The following is a 13,292-nucleotide window of genomic DNA, read 5'->3' on the forward strand; positions in this document are numbered from 1 at the left end:
AATTATTTATTTTTATTATATCAAAAATCAAAATGGAAGGTGTATTTCAATACTGTGAAATGTATACTCTAATAACTTTGTTGAAAGTCTAAGCCCTGACGGGTAGTAGACGGAAGGACTGAAAAGTAACCGAAGTGTTAAGTAGTGGCATGCGTGTTGTAGCGATGACAAACGTAGACGTGGAAGTGCTATAGCCTTTGGATTCAATTTCGTCATTTTGCACATAAACCGTCGGATCAAAATCCTTAAAATTCAGGGTCGAACATAAAAACCCTAAGGCGTAGACACTGGAGCTGGCTCTGTGGGTTCTAAGAAACCTCTTCCATCCCTCATTTTCATCCTTGCCGTAGCGGCATCTATTCTCAATACTTATAAAGGTTCAATACTTAATTCGCTGTTTCTTTTACGACTCTTTGGTATTTTCATTACTATCTTCCATTTCTGTCAGTTTTATTTCCGTCTCTTACTTTGGTTGGCATAACCCTGCTGCTTCTTTTTCTGGGGATAATGTGTTCTACTCTGCCCCTTTGTCTTTAGATCTAGTAGCGTGGATTAATTTGGTTTTGGGTTGTTTATTTATGTTTTTTGGATGAATATTTATTGGAATTTTATGTGAAATGTATCTGTTAGATATTTTGGGGAAATGTATTTTCTGAGTCTGATTTTCAATTCACTTTGGCTCCTTTTGTTATCTTTGTGGTATGGAACATGCATTTCACAAGCTTGGAAGCTTAGCCCTCTACTTGATGATGCTTTTCATGTTTACATGCATCTCTTGAAAACCCTGAATTTATCTTTCTTTAGCTTCCGAGCTTCGCTTATGCCTTATGTTCACAGGATATAATAAGTAAATAAGCGCATCTCACTTAAATTCTGCTTAGTATTTTATTTAGCTTATATATTGTGTTGAAGTTTTGATCAACTTGAACGTCATCCTCCGTCCCCCTTTCATGCAATATTAGTATCATATGATTATCATTATAATTTTTGCACTCTCAGTTTTTATTTTTCCCTTTTTTTATATTCTTTCCTGTTTTTCCCCTTGGTCTTCCCTTTCTCTTATATTACAATGAAAGGCTTCAGAAAGGAATAAGTAGTGACCGGAGAGCCTTTTCCGTTTTATTTTTTGGGGTTTCTCTCTTTGTTATTTTGTTGTTTATGGTTATGCGATGATTTCTGAGCCTATAGCACCTGTCGTATCTTTTTTGTGCATGACTGATAGTTTGCTGTAACGGAATTTTATAATTTTGCTGTTGTCAGAGGTTTTCTTGCTGGATGAGTTGTTTCTTATGCTTCATTTGTAGTGTGTTTTATTTATTGGTTTTTTATCTTGTTACTTTTGATGAGCTCATAACTTTTAAGTCTTTCTGTGTTTTGATTGTGAGTATCTTTGGCCTCGTTTGATGTAATTTTCTTGTTTCATGACCTGAATGTTTTACTCCTTTGTGCAGATGAATGTCGAGAAGCTCATGAAGATGGCTGGTGCTGTCCGCACTGGTGGAAAGGGTAGCATGAGAAGGTATATTCTTGGTTTGGATTTTGGAAATTCCTTAGATAGGCTAGCTAAATGAAATTTTATGGCCGATTGTCTCCAAATATGTGGAGATAAGTGTTGTTCAGATATTTAGGAGAGACGCTTGAATCAAATTTTTGTCTGCTGTGTGATGTTTTTTAACTAGCTAGCATGTCAAGTCGAAATTTTATCTGTGTTGCTTCCTTGTTCATAATTTGGTCATCTGGATGGTGTTTGGAATTTGATGGCTCTGTATAGTTTGCATCTTAATCATTATCTTGTTATTTTAACCTATGTTAACAGAAAGAAGAAGGCTGTCCACAAGACAACTACCACTGATGACAAAAGGCTACAGAGCACCCTCAAGAGAATAGGAGTGAATGCTATTCCTGCAATTGAGGAAGTCAACATATTCAAGGATGAAGTTGTTATCCAGTTTATTAACCCAAAAGGTAGATATTGCTTAATAGATGTGGAACATGTAATCTATTCAAATGTTTTGTACAACAAACTAACGCATGATGTTCTTTATTTCAGTTCAAGCTTCTATTGCTGCCAACACCTGGGTTGTTAGCGGTTCCCCACAGACAAAGAGTACACCTCTCATTGCTGTTTACTCTTTATGAAATTTTGTTATTACTAATCCCAAATGCATCAAAGACTAGTGTTTTTCCTCATCCATTATACACTTTTTCTAGGTTTTTGGCTTTGTTATGCCTGATATTTTGCCATGTGTTTTTTCCCCGCTTGCAGAATTGCAGGATATTCTCCCGGGAATTATCAACCAATTGGGTATGTACTCTGTATCCATTTAGGATTTTTTTCCTTTTTTGTGGTTGTATTGACATTGCAAATGGATATCAGCTTTTGACTCTAATTCTAAAACTTTTAGGGCCAGATAACTTGGACAACTTGAGGAAGTTGGCAGAGCAATTCCAGAAGCAAGTACCTACTACTGGTGATGGTGCGACGGCCACTCAAGAAGAGGATGATGATGATGTACCACAACTTGTGGGTGATGAGACCTTTGAAGCTGCAGCAGAAGAAGGCCAAGTTGCTAAATAGTGTTTCTAGACAGATTTTTGTTGTGATATTTCATATGTTTTGGAAGAATTACTATGGTTTCTTTTTGCCAATTTACTCTTTTGTGACCCGCTGGATGGTGTTACTTTAATGTTTTGGTTCAGAGCGAGTCTTCTATTTCCTAGAATTCATGTTATCGCTGCCCTATATGGTCTTAGAACGCTTTGCATGTGCAGAAGCTGTGACAAATGGGCTGGTTTGCGTGGATCTGAAATGGATTAGGTTATAATCAACCCCGTTTGCCCATTTGTAGCCCATTTTAGCTTTTTGTGGAACTCCCAGCTGCTCCATCTGTCATTACTGCGTGTAACGTCACTGCCACCCATTTAATTTTGACTAACAAATTCCTACGGTCAAAATACTCATCAATTTTTTATATTTATGTATTTTGTTTAATTTACTCTTTAAATTAAAAATTAAAATAATTTAATCTTTTAATTTTAAAAATTATTTTAATTTAGTCTTTCCTCTAATGGTATTTAATTTTGTCATTAGAATGGATAACGTAAGTATTGATATTAACATTAATGTGGACATGGCATCATATGATGACATGACATGTCACGTGATGTCAATGTCACATGATACTAACGTGAAAAAATGACAGTATCACATGTCATGATCCGGTACTCCCCTCGAGCTTATGACAACCGTCGCGGTGTTTCGGTAGACACTCATTGCCAGGAATGTCAACCCGAAACCCCGCAAGGCTTTATTATCAGTTTCTTTGTTTCCTTTTGAGCAACCATTGTCAAATATCGTGTTTTAAAAGATTTTAAGCTGTTTTCAACTTTAAACAAATAAAATATTAATTTTTCGTCTCACAGGGGTATTTTGGTCATTTTTCTCAAAAATTTCGACACTGGCTAAAACGTAATATACAAGTACAAAACACATAATTCATATTCAAAATGAGTTTAAAAGTCTAAAATCTTCATTTAAAACCAAATTATGGTTATTTGAATAAATAAGAAAATAAAAGAAATATTAAGTAAAATATTCTATTTTCTTATAAAACAATATTTATAGAGTTATACGTGAATAATTTTTATAGCGTAAAAGTTAAATAAATTTATACATACTTAAATACAGTAAGCCAAAATATTTAATTTAATTTACAATAACAAGAGGGCCCCCGAATAAACAGAAGTAAAGAGGATTGTGAACCTACGGTTTGGAAAATGCAGATCTCACTGTAGTCCTTGATGAGATCAGCTATCTACATTTTATACTGAACCTGAAATGGGTGGAAAGGAGGGTGGTGAGATTATAAAATCCCAATGAGTAAACAGACATCATCATAAACATCTAGAGTTGAGTACATAGAGACAATAAAGTAAATCATCATAAACTGGGTTATAGCATTAGAACACATTTTGTTCAAAACACGTAAAAAGGCTTATGAATCTCATAAAAATCTAGGCTTGTGCCATAAATCCATTATCGGGGACACCTTGGCCGAGGCATCCAACCGAGACCGCCAAGGCTATTAAAATTCACATTTCGCATAAATCATATTTTTATTTTGAAAACATAGCCGGTCCTTGGCATTGGCTGAGTTCCCCTTCACGTGGTGGTTTGGCGTGAAGTGAATCCTAAGCTTTACCCTAGGAGATACCCTACGCGCCTCTCCGTTCAAGGTAAAAATATAATGGGGTTTATCGTATCCCTTTAAAAGGCTGGTCCACAGAAACTCCCTACTGCAGTGATTAATTAATATATATAATTCACCATACAATAAAACTCATTAACATGATATGGCAATTTTGTAATTCGCAGTTTTTCAAGGCAACCAAACAATTCGCATTTCAATACAATTGCCAACTACCCAATCATGCTCGATTTATCATAAGCCAGTCAGTCAATTTAAACAATCAAATTGTCATAATTAACAGCCTCCATGTACTCTATTTTTCAAAATCATTATTAAATCCAAAACAATTTATAAATTAATTTCATTGAAACTCATTTATTCATAAAACATGAAAATTTACCTTTTTAAATTCCTTTTTTCATAGAATTCATGAAAGCATCTAAAAACCACCCTAGATAATTAAAATGACAGTAAGTTTACTCACAATGTCTAGAATGCAGACTTTCGAAACACTCTGTCTACTGGTCCTCGGATGCAATTTCCTTGCCTTTATCGGATGACTCACCACCTTGACACAGTACAAAATCGAGAATTTCACCAAGTTGGTACTAAATCAAAATTAAACTAATTTAGACTACCAATGTATGATATGGAATGCAAAAATACACTGGTAACTATCTAAACCCGGTATTGGCCTAATTCGTCTTATCACTTGATTAAATTCCTAACGCGTCTGTTTAAACTCCAATTTAATTCTTTTTAGTTTCTATACCTCAATTGCACCCAAATTAACTTAATGTCCCTCAGTGTGGTGCAAATTATCAGTCTCGATAGTAAATTACGAAAATACCCCTAGTGGGTAAAAATTCATATTTTTGCTCCGAAAATTCTCATTATTTTTCTAGGCTCATAATTCATCATTTCTTAACCAATTCTACTAGAATAAAAATCAAACTCATCCTCACTCACTACATGGTAAATTCAGCCATTAATGGTTGTGGGGGAAAATAAATTCTTTTCTTATTGTTTTGTTTCTAAATATGCTAAACTAACTAAAAACACTAACATAAATTAAAATCAAATAAATCCAACAACTTTCTCTCTCCTAACCCATTTTGATCAGCCAACAATTCATCATAAAAACATGCAATTTGAGCATGGAAAATGAAGAGAAATGCTTAAGGAAAATAGATTTCAAGCTTAAGTTGAAAAATCATACCTTTTTCACTTATTTTCCTTGATTTTCCACACTTTTTCTCTTGAAATTCCTCACCTAGGTTTTGTTTTTCCTTTCTTTCCCTCTCTTCCTTGCTTGGCCGAATATTTGGGGAATAATAGGCTGATTTGTGCTGATTTTTAAGTTAAATAATAAAATATCCTAAGCTTGACACATGGCATTTTCTAATTGGTCTATTTTTAAAATTTTAAAAATTTAAGCATTTTATCTCCACCACATGATTAGTCAAGGGTCAAAGATGAAGATAAAGGAAGACCATGTGCTGGAAAAAATATCCTGATGGTGGAAATTACAATTTTGCCCCTAGGGTGGCAAAATTACTATTTTACCCTTTTACTCCAAATTATACCGAAATTAAAATTTTTCACTTCTAAACCTCAAATCATACTCCAATAAGTCAAATTATACTCCAATAAGTCAAATGGGGTCAAAAAAATATTTTTTAAAATTTCCATTTTGTCCCTAAGTGGCAAATGATCATTTTGCCCCTAGTTAGTGAAAATTTTGATTTGACTCCAAATTGATCCTCAAACTCCAAATTACCATTTTAAGTCATCCATGGACTGTGAAACTCTTAATCTCACCTTAAAATTCCTATTTGATCTAGTTCGAGGATTAAATAAACTTTGTTGTACCTCTAGGTACAATACCGACTTTTGTAAATTTTTCGGGACTCTCCTAGCATGCAATCATACTATCATCACATGTATGTCATGAATAGTATTTTATAAGGTCGGGCTTTACATCACATGACATTAATATGATGATATGACATATTGACGTATCATTAACAAGTTAACGCGTTAGATAAAAAAATTTTCAAAAAAAGTTTGTGTCACATTATAGAGATGAAATTGAACAAATATATAATAAAGGGATAAAATTAAACAAAATTGAGATGATGAAGGACTAAATTAAAAAAATATTTGAAAAATACACATTTTTAAGTAGATGATAGATATATTTATCAATAAGTCAAATATTTAAGTGTAAAAGACTTATGGTGTTAAAAAATATATATAAATATTTTCTTATTTGATTATTTGATTCTAAAATATGTACACTAATTATTCTTTTTGCAAAAATTAAGTTTGAATTCTTCTTCTATAATTTTTTTTAAAAAAAATTCAAACCTAAAGTCAAATTTAGATGAATAACTTGCATTATGTTATAATAAAATAATATAAAAAGACTAAATAAATTCTTTTTTCTTCAATTTATCATAATATAAAAATTTGAAATTTATTTGACCTAATTTTTAATTTGAGTTGAACTCAAATTAGGAAAATAAGTTGATTTGGTTACAATTTTCACAATTTACAAATACCCATTCTTTTGAAATTATTCAATTCATACCCAATATACTTTTTATTTAAATTTATTCAAAGTTTTTTGTAAAACAATTTTATTTAAATTCAAGTACAACAATCAAATTCTGCTAAATTTAAATTTAAATTATTAATTTGGATCTATAAAAAAATTATAAATACAAAATAAAATGGTACAAATATTTATAATTATATTTAACTCTATTAACCATAAAATGCAATCTTTAATCTAGAAAATTTCAACCTAAAAAATATAATCTGAAATATTAAATAAAATAAAAACATAAAAAATAAATAAAACATTAAAGGGGTGGAGTAATTCAGATTCTATAAAATAAGAGGTTTTTCATACTTAAATTAAGCAAGTCAAAACGAAGAATTATTTTTATAATAATCATTAACTCTATATCTCCCTTCTTCATTTTTTTAAAAGAAAAACACTAAATCAACCTATTTTGCTTATTTGAGTTCAGCTCAAGTTAAAAACTAAGTCAAATAAATTTTAAATTTTTGTACTATTATAAATAACAAAAAAAAAATTATTTAGTATTTTTATATTATTTTATTCCAACATAATATAAGTTATTCATTTAAATTTGACTTTAGGTATGAAATTTTTTTCAAAATTTTTTTATAGAAGGAGAATTCAAACTTAATTTTTGCAAAGAAGATAAATTAATTTACATATTTTACAATCAATTAATCAAGTAAAAAAATATTTATAAATATCTTTTAATACCATAAATCTTTTACACTAAAATATTTGGCTTATTTATAAGTATATCTATCATCTACTTAAAGATTTGTATTTTTTAAATATTTTTTCAATTTAGTCCCTTAATATCTCCAATTTGTTCAATTTAGTCTTGATACTATATATTTTTGTGTAATTTTGCCCCAATGACGTGGCATAAAAGTTTTTTTGAAAATTTTTTTGACCTGCCACGTGCCACTGGCACTTCAACATATCAATGTCACATCATCATTTCCACGTCTTCATATTAGTTCCACGTGGCATTGCCACATCATCACGTTGATGCCATATGGCATGCCATGTCATCATGTGAGTACCACATCATAAAAATGTATCACGTCAACGCTAATGTCATCCCTTTTAATGACAAAATTGACTGTCATTAGAGGGAGGGACTAAATTGAAGTAATTTTCAAAATAAAAAAACTAAATTGTTTCGATTTTGAGTACAAAGATTAAATTGAGTAAAATGCATGGGTACAGAAACTTGGCGGGTATTTTGACCAAATTCCTCTCCAATTATGTACGAAGATGCATTTTTTATTTTAAAAAATATAAATTGATTAGCCATGTGTTTATATTTAATTATAAAAATAATTACACATGTATTATTTAAATTATAATTATGTTTGCTTTGCTATTTAAAGTCTAAAGGTGTTTTGTATTTCTGGTAGCTGTAACGATTGTTTGGTGGTGGCTATCAAGGAGGAAATATTTTATTCAAATGTTTTTTCTCTAAGTTGGTTACTCCTTACTAATGCTCTTTCTCATTCTTCTATAACATAAAAGAGGTTTGTATTAGACATTTTTTAGGACATTTGGACGAAAATTTTTCTCAATTATCAAAATTATTAAACCCCTTAATGAGCATTTTAAAAGATATTTAATAATAAAAAATTAAATAATTTTGAAAAAAAAATCTAAAAGAAAATCAATCTAAGGAAAGTTTCCTAATTTTGTTACATATTTAAACCTAAGAGTCAAATTTCAAATAAAATCGACCTCACACAAAATCTATATAAAAGGTAAATGCAGTTTCATGAAATACGCATAAAATTGGAAAAAAAAAAGTCATACTTTCTGACTTGGAAATTAGTTTTTTAGATGTTTATTTAAAAGTCTTTTTGGAAAGAAATAAGGTTTAAGAAATATAAGAAAAATGTAATTTATAGTATTTCATAATCTCACTATTGGATCTCAATTTCATTCAAAATGATCTTTACTTAATTTCTTTGAAATTGGGATAATTTCTCTTCCGATTCCATATAAATAAGTTGGTTTTGAGGTATTTATAGTAATAGTATTGATGTATGCGCTACAAGCGAACAAACTTAGTTGTAATGATACATTAATGTCGATTTATACATTTAGCCTAATAAAAAATTTATCTGTTAAGTTCATGTAATTATAAATTGATGTTCACTTATAACGATAAAGTTTTATTTTTAAACAATTCTTAGTCAATGCTTTATCAAAACAAGACATTAATAGAAATTGAAAGACTAACAAATATTTTGTTTCTTTCCTACGAAATAAGCATTTAGTTTTATAGATTTAAATATGAAAATAGTTGAAACAAATATGTGAATGCTGGTTAGTAGAACAAATTTATTGAACATGATCTGCCATGAAAATTCCATTTGTCTTTCACCCAATTGTTTATGGTAATATTCTCACGTATCAATTGCATAAGTGATCCTTAGACTTATGATCATCAGGCTATGTTGTGTGAGAATTGCTAAACTTTGGTAATGTCTTAGGTAGTCCTAACCAAAGATGTACAATGGAGTAGGTATTAGATATAACATGAAGCACATGACGATAAATGAATGAATAATGAAAGATACATCAACCTAAGTGATGTTAAAGGAGATATCTCATTTTCTTGGTATGTCTTAACTAAAGAAAATCATTGATCAAGGTAAAATAATTTGGAAAAGAATTATTTCAAATTTCATTAAAGAGTTAAGAATAAACTTTAAGAACTAAAATGATAAAGACTTATATAAGGTAAAGACAGTACTATGCTTTTTGTGATATTAGGATATTAGATGATGAAGGATTGAATTACATTATAAGACTATGCATTGAAGGGCTAAGCCAATATTTTGGATGATGATAACACATTGTTAGATGTCAATCATGATTCATAAATATGAACAAACCAAATTGGAAATTGATGATGAATGCAAATGTTTTTTATTCATCTCATCCTAATTGGCTTTGAATTATAATTTATATTTTTTTAGCAACATGTTAATAACCTAATGGGTTACACACATTAAAGATGATAATGTAAATGAAATACCCCATACTTTGATATGGTGATAAATAAAGTTGATCGAATGCAAATTGAGGTCAATTAAAATGTTTAAAAGTGATAAAGGACGAAAGGAGTAGTTTAGGATAAAATATTCCGAAAGTGAGGCATAATAAGGTATTTCAGGTACTAAGGAGAGAAGATAAAATTTTTAAAATATTAATATTTAGCCGGATGTCGAAATCAGTCAAGAAGAAAGATCATATGGTTGATTCAAGTGGGGGAGAAGATGACAAGCCCGACTCTATAAAAATAATTGTCATGACATACATGTGATGGATAGCATGTTTGCATGCTAAGAGAGTCCCGAAAAAAATTTACAAAAGTCGGTATTATACCTAAACGTACAACAAAGTTGATTTAAACCTCGAACTAGATCAAATAGAGAATTTACGATGAAATTAAGAATTTTAAAGTCCCAGAATGGTTTAATATGGTGATTCGGAGTTTGAGGATCAATTTGGAGTCAAACTAGAATTTTCGCTATCTAGGGGCAAAATGGTCATTTGCCACCTGGGGACAAAATGGAAATTTTTAGAAAAGATTTTTGGCCCCATTTGACTTATTGGAGTAAGATTTGAAGTTTAGAAGTGAAAAATTTTAATTTCAGTATAATTTGGAGTTAAAGGGTAAAATGGTAATTTTACCATCTGGAATCAAAAATTTAATTTTTGAAAGGATTTTGATCAAATTTAATTATTTGGAGTGTGAAATGAGTATGAGGAGTGCAAATTATGCATTATGGCAAATTTTCAATTTTTGGGGTAAAAATGTAATTTTTGAAAAGTTCGGGGGCAAAAGTGTAATTTTGAAAAATTTGCTCCACCAAAACTTTGGAAAAATCTGAAAATTTCACTTAAGACTTGGATAAGTCAAAGGGAATGCATGGTGGAAAAAGTAGGACAAGTGGATGGCTAGAAAAAAAAATGAATTAATAAAATATTTAAAATATGAATAAAATAATATTATTTCATTAAACAATAAAAAGGCATAAAAAAAAATCAGCCCACCCATTCTTCTTCTTCAACATTCGGCCAAGCAAGAAACAAGAGAGAGAAAGGAGAAAATAAAACCCTAGCCAAGAAATTTAAAGGGAAAATAGGTGGAAATTCAAAAATCAAGTGATAAAAAGTAACATTTCTTAAATTTGTCTTGTGCTTTACCTTTCCCATGCATTTCCCATCATTTTTCATGGTTGAATCATGTGATTTGAGGATGATTTCAATTCTGGTCATATGGGTTTAGAGAGAGAAAGTTGTTAGATAAATTTGATTTTGAGCTATGTCAGTGTTTAGTGTTAGTGTAGCATGTTTATGAGTAAAACAACAAGAAAAATATTTATCTTCTCCATGAATTTCCCTAGGCCGAATCTAGCCAATGGTATGTGAGGATGAGGTTGACTTTATTTTAAGAGAATTGGGTGGAAAAATGATGAATTATGAGATTGGAAATTAAATGGGAATTTTCGGTGCAATAAATTGAAAATTTTACCCACTAGGGGTAAAAGCGTAATTTATAGTCCGAACTGATAAATTGGACCAAATTCACAGTCATTGAGGTATTGTGGATATAATTGGATAATTGAAATTGAAATGGATGGAATTGGAGTCGAATTGGGGATTTTAGGACTTTACACCGTGTATAGGCGAGTTAGGTCGGACACCGCAATTAAGCGATTGTTTAAACATTTCAAATCCTATCTAGTGCATATGCATGGATAAGAGCCTGAAATAATTTATGATAAATTGACACAATTTATTGAATTTTGTGTTATAGATTATGGATAGGTGGTGAGTCAATTGTTTCGGGTAAGAGACTGCACCCGAGGGCGGAAGATAGAAGTATTTCTACTCCTAATACTGTGAGTAAACTTATTATCTTCTTAATTATCTAGAGTAGTTTTATACAACTGTGTGATTTTATGGAAAATGGGTTTAAATGGTAAATTGCTATGTTTTAAGAGAAATTGTAATTTTATAAAATGATTTTATAAATTTTCTAGAAAATCGAATATTGGTTTTGAAAATAGAGTAATTGGAGACTGCTAGTTTGTGTTGTAAATTTATGGTTTTGAATTGAATGGCTTATGACAATAAATGAGCATGAATGGCTAAATTGATTTTGGTGTTAGAATTATTTATACTGTGTATTCAGCCTTGAGAGGCTAGGTTGCGATAAATTGCCATGTCATGCTAGAATGAATTTTATTGATTAGTGGATTATATATTAATTATTTACTGCAGAGGGGGTTCCGTGGACCAGCCTATTAGAGGGGCACGGTAAACTCCATTATATTATTACCTCGAACGGAGAGGCTCGTAGGGTATCTCCTGGGGTATAACTTAGGGTTCACTTCATGCCAAACCACCACGTGAAGGGGAACTCAGCCAACGCCAAGGAACGACTGTATTTTCTCAAACTAAAAATATATTTTAAGTGTATACGAAATTTTAACAGCCTTGGCGGACTCGATTGGATGCCCTGCGCAAGGTATCACCGAGTATGAGTTTTGGCACGAGCCAAAGTTTTAAGAAATTCATAAGCCAAGTTGATTACTCGATTTATATGGATTGATTTTATTTGGTTGAAATGAACTGAAAGGTAATGAAATTACAGTATGATGACTTATTTTAATTGTCTCCATTTACTCGGCTTTAGATGCTTTAAATGGTATCTGTTTACTCACTGGGATTATAAAATCTCACCCCTTCTTCCTATACATTTTTCAGGCTCAGGACAGTTTGTAGATAGTCGAGTAAGACGAGAACTAAGCTTGGAACTACATTATAGAAAGTAAGAGTTCATAGTCTTACATCCTCTTGGTCAATTGGAGCCCACGTGTCATTGCAGATCAAAACTTATATTTTGGTTATCTGTATTTCTATTCATACAATTTTTACTTTACTTTCATGTGCGAAAAATTATTTACGAATATTTCTATAAAAATTTATTTTATGAGAAAATAGAATATTTTATTTATTATTTTTGAATAGTACTAGTTGTCAACAATTTGCTTTCAAATGAACGTTTTAGATACTTAATTGTTTTTAAATCATTAAATATATATTTTCTGCTTACCTACTACATTTTTAGCAAGTTTTGAGATTTTTGACGAAAAATTACGAAAATACCCCTGTGAGCCAGAAAATAATATTTTATTGTTCTTATTTAAAAATGACTTATGATTTTTTTTGAAATGCGAGATTTAATAACTGTTGCTCACTAGGGAGATGCGAAAGTTGATGTTAAGCCTTGCGGGGTTTCAATCGACATTTGGGGTGAAGAATGTCTGTCGAGGCCTCGCGGCGGTTGTCACGGGCCCGATGGGGAGTTCCGGGTCGTGACAGTAAAAGTGAAAAAAAAGGAATAAAGTTGGACTTAATTGCAAAGAAGTTTTGATTTCAAGGATTTAATTAAAGGGACTCAATTAAATTAAGGCAATTATACAATTAGCATAAAAGTT

At 30.9% G+C, this 13,292-nt stretch overlaps 1 protein-coding gene and 2 long non-coding RNA genes across 3 annotated transcripts; 2 read left to right on the forward strand and 1 right to left on the reverse strand.

The window, feature by feature from the left end:
- The first annotated feature begins 254 nt into the window (after nucleotides 1-254).
- On the forward strand, nucleotides 255-2,842 carry LOC18598710 (basic transcription factor 3-like). The gene is made up of 6 exons (XM_007028357.3): nucleotides 255-377; nucleotides 1,452-1,519; nucleotides 1,817-1,965; nucleotides 2,051-2,107; nucleotides 2,267-2,305; nucleotides 2,406-2,842. Exons 2-6 carry the CDS (start codon nucleotides 1,452-1,454, stop codon nucleotides 2,576-2,578), a joined length of 486 nt encoding a protein of 161 aa, XP_007028419.1. The 5' UTR covers nucleotides 255-377; the 3' UTR covers nucleotides 2,579-2,842.
- A 796-nt stretch (nucleotides 2,843-3,638) lies between these two features.
- Nucleotides 3,639-5,517, reverse strand: LOC148762544 (uncharacterized). Its single transcript, XR_016026541.1, has 3 exons — nucleotides 5,410-5,517; nucleotides 4,675-4,758; nucleotides 3,639-3,833 (listed from the first exon to the last, which is right to left on the reverse strand). It is a non-coding gene; the product is annotated as an uncharacterized LOC148762544 (long non-coding RNA).
- A 5,305-nt stretch (nucleotides 5,518-10,822) lies between these two features.
- Nucleotides 10,823-12,753, forward strand: LOC148762545 (uncharacterized). The gene is made up of 3 exons (XR_016026181.1): nucleotides 10,823-10,960; nucleotides 11,606-11,690; nucleotides 12,559-12,753. It is a non-coding gene; the product is annotated as an uncharacterized LOC148762545 (long non-coding RNA).
- The last annotated feature ends 539 nt before the right edge of the window (nucleotides 12,754-13,292 follow it).

Source organism: Theobroma cacao, chromosome 5 (genome assembly GCF_053813885.1).
Source record: "Theobroma cacao isolate CCN51 chromosome 5, ASM5381388v1, whole genome shotgun sequence".
Taxonomy (NCBI): Eukaryota; Viridiplantae; Streptophyta; class Magnoliopsida; order Malvales; family Malvaceae; genus Theobroma; species Theobroma cacao.

Excerpts from the sequence above, each read along its gene's own strand:
- LOC18598710 (XM_007028357.3), top strand. The coding sequence starts at position 1,452 with ATGAATGTCGAGAAGCTCATGAAGATGGCTGGTGCTGTCCGCACTGGT. Across the intron at positions 1,520-1,816 it reads GGAAAGGGTAGCATGAGAAG|AAAGAAGAAGGCTGTCCACA; the intron begins GTATATTCTTGG and ends CTATGTTAACAG. Across the intron at positions 2,306-2,405 it reads GGGAATTATCAACCAATTGG|GGCCAGATAACTTGGACAAC; the intron begins GTATGTACTCTG and ends TAAAACTTTTAG.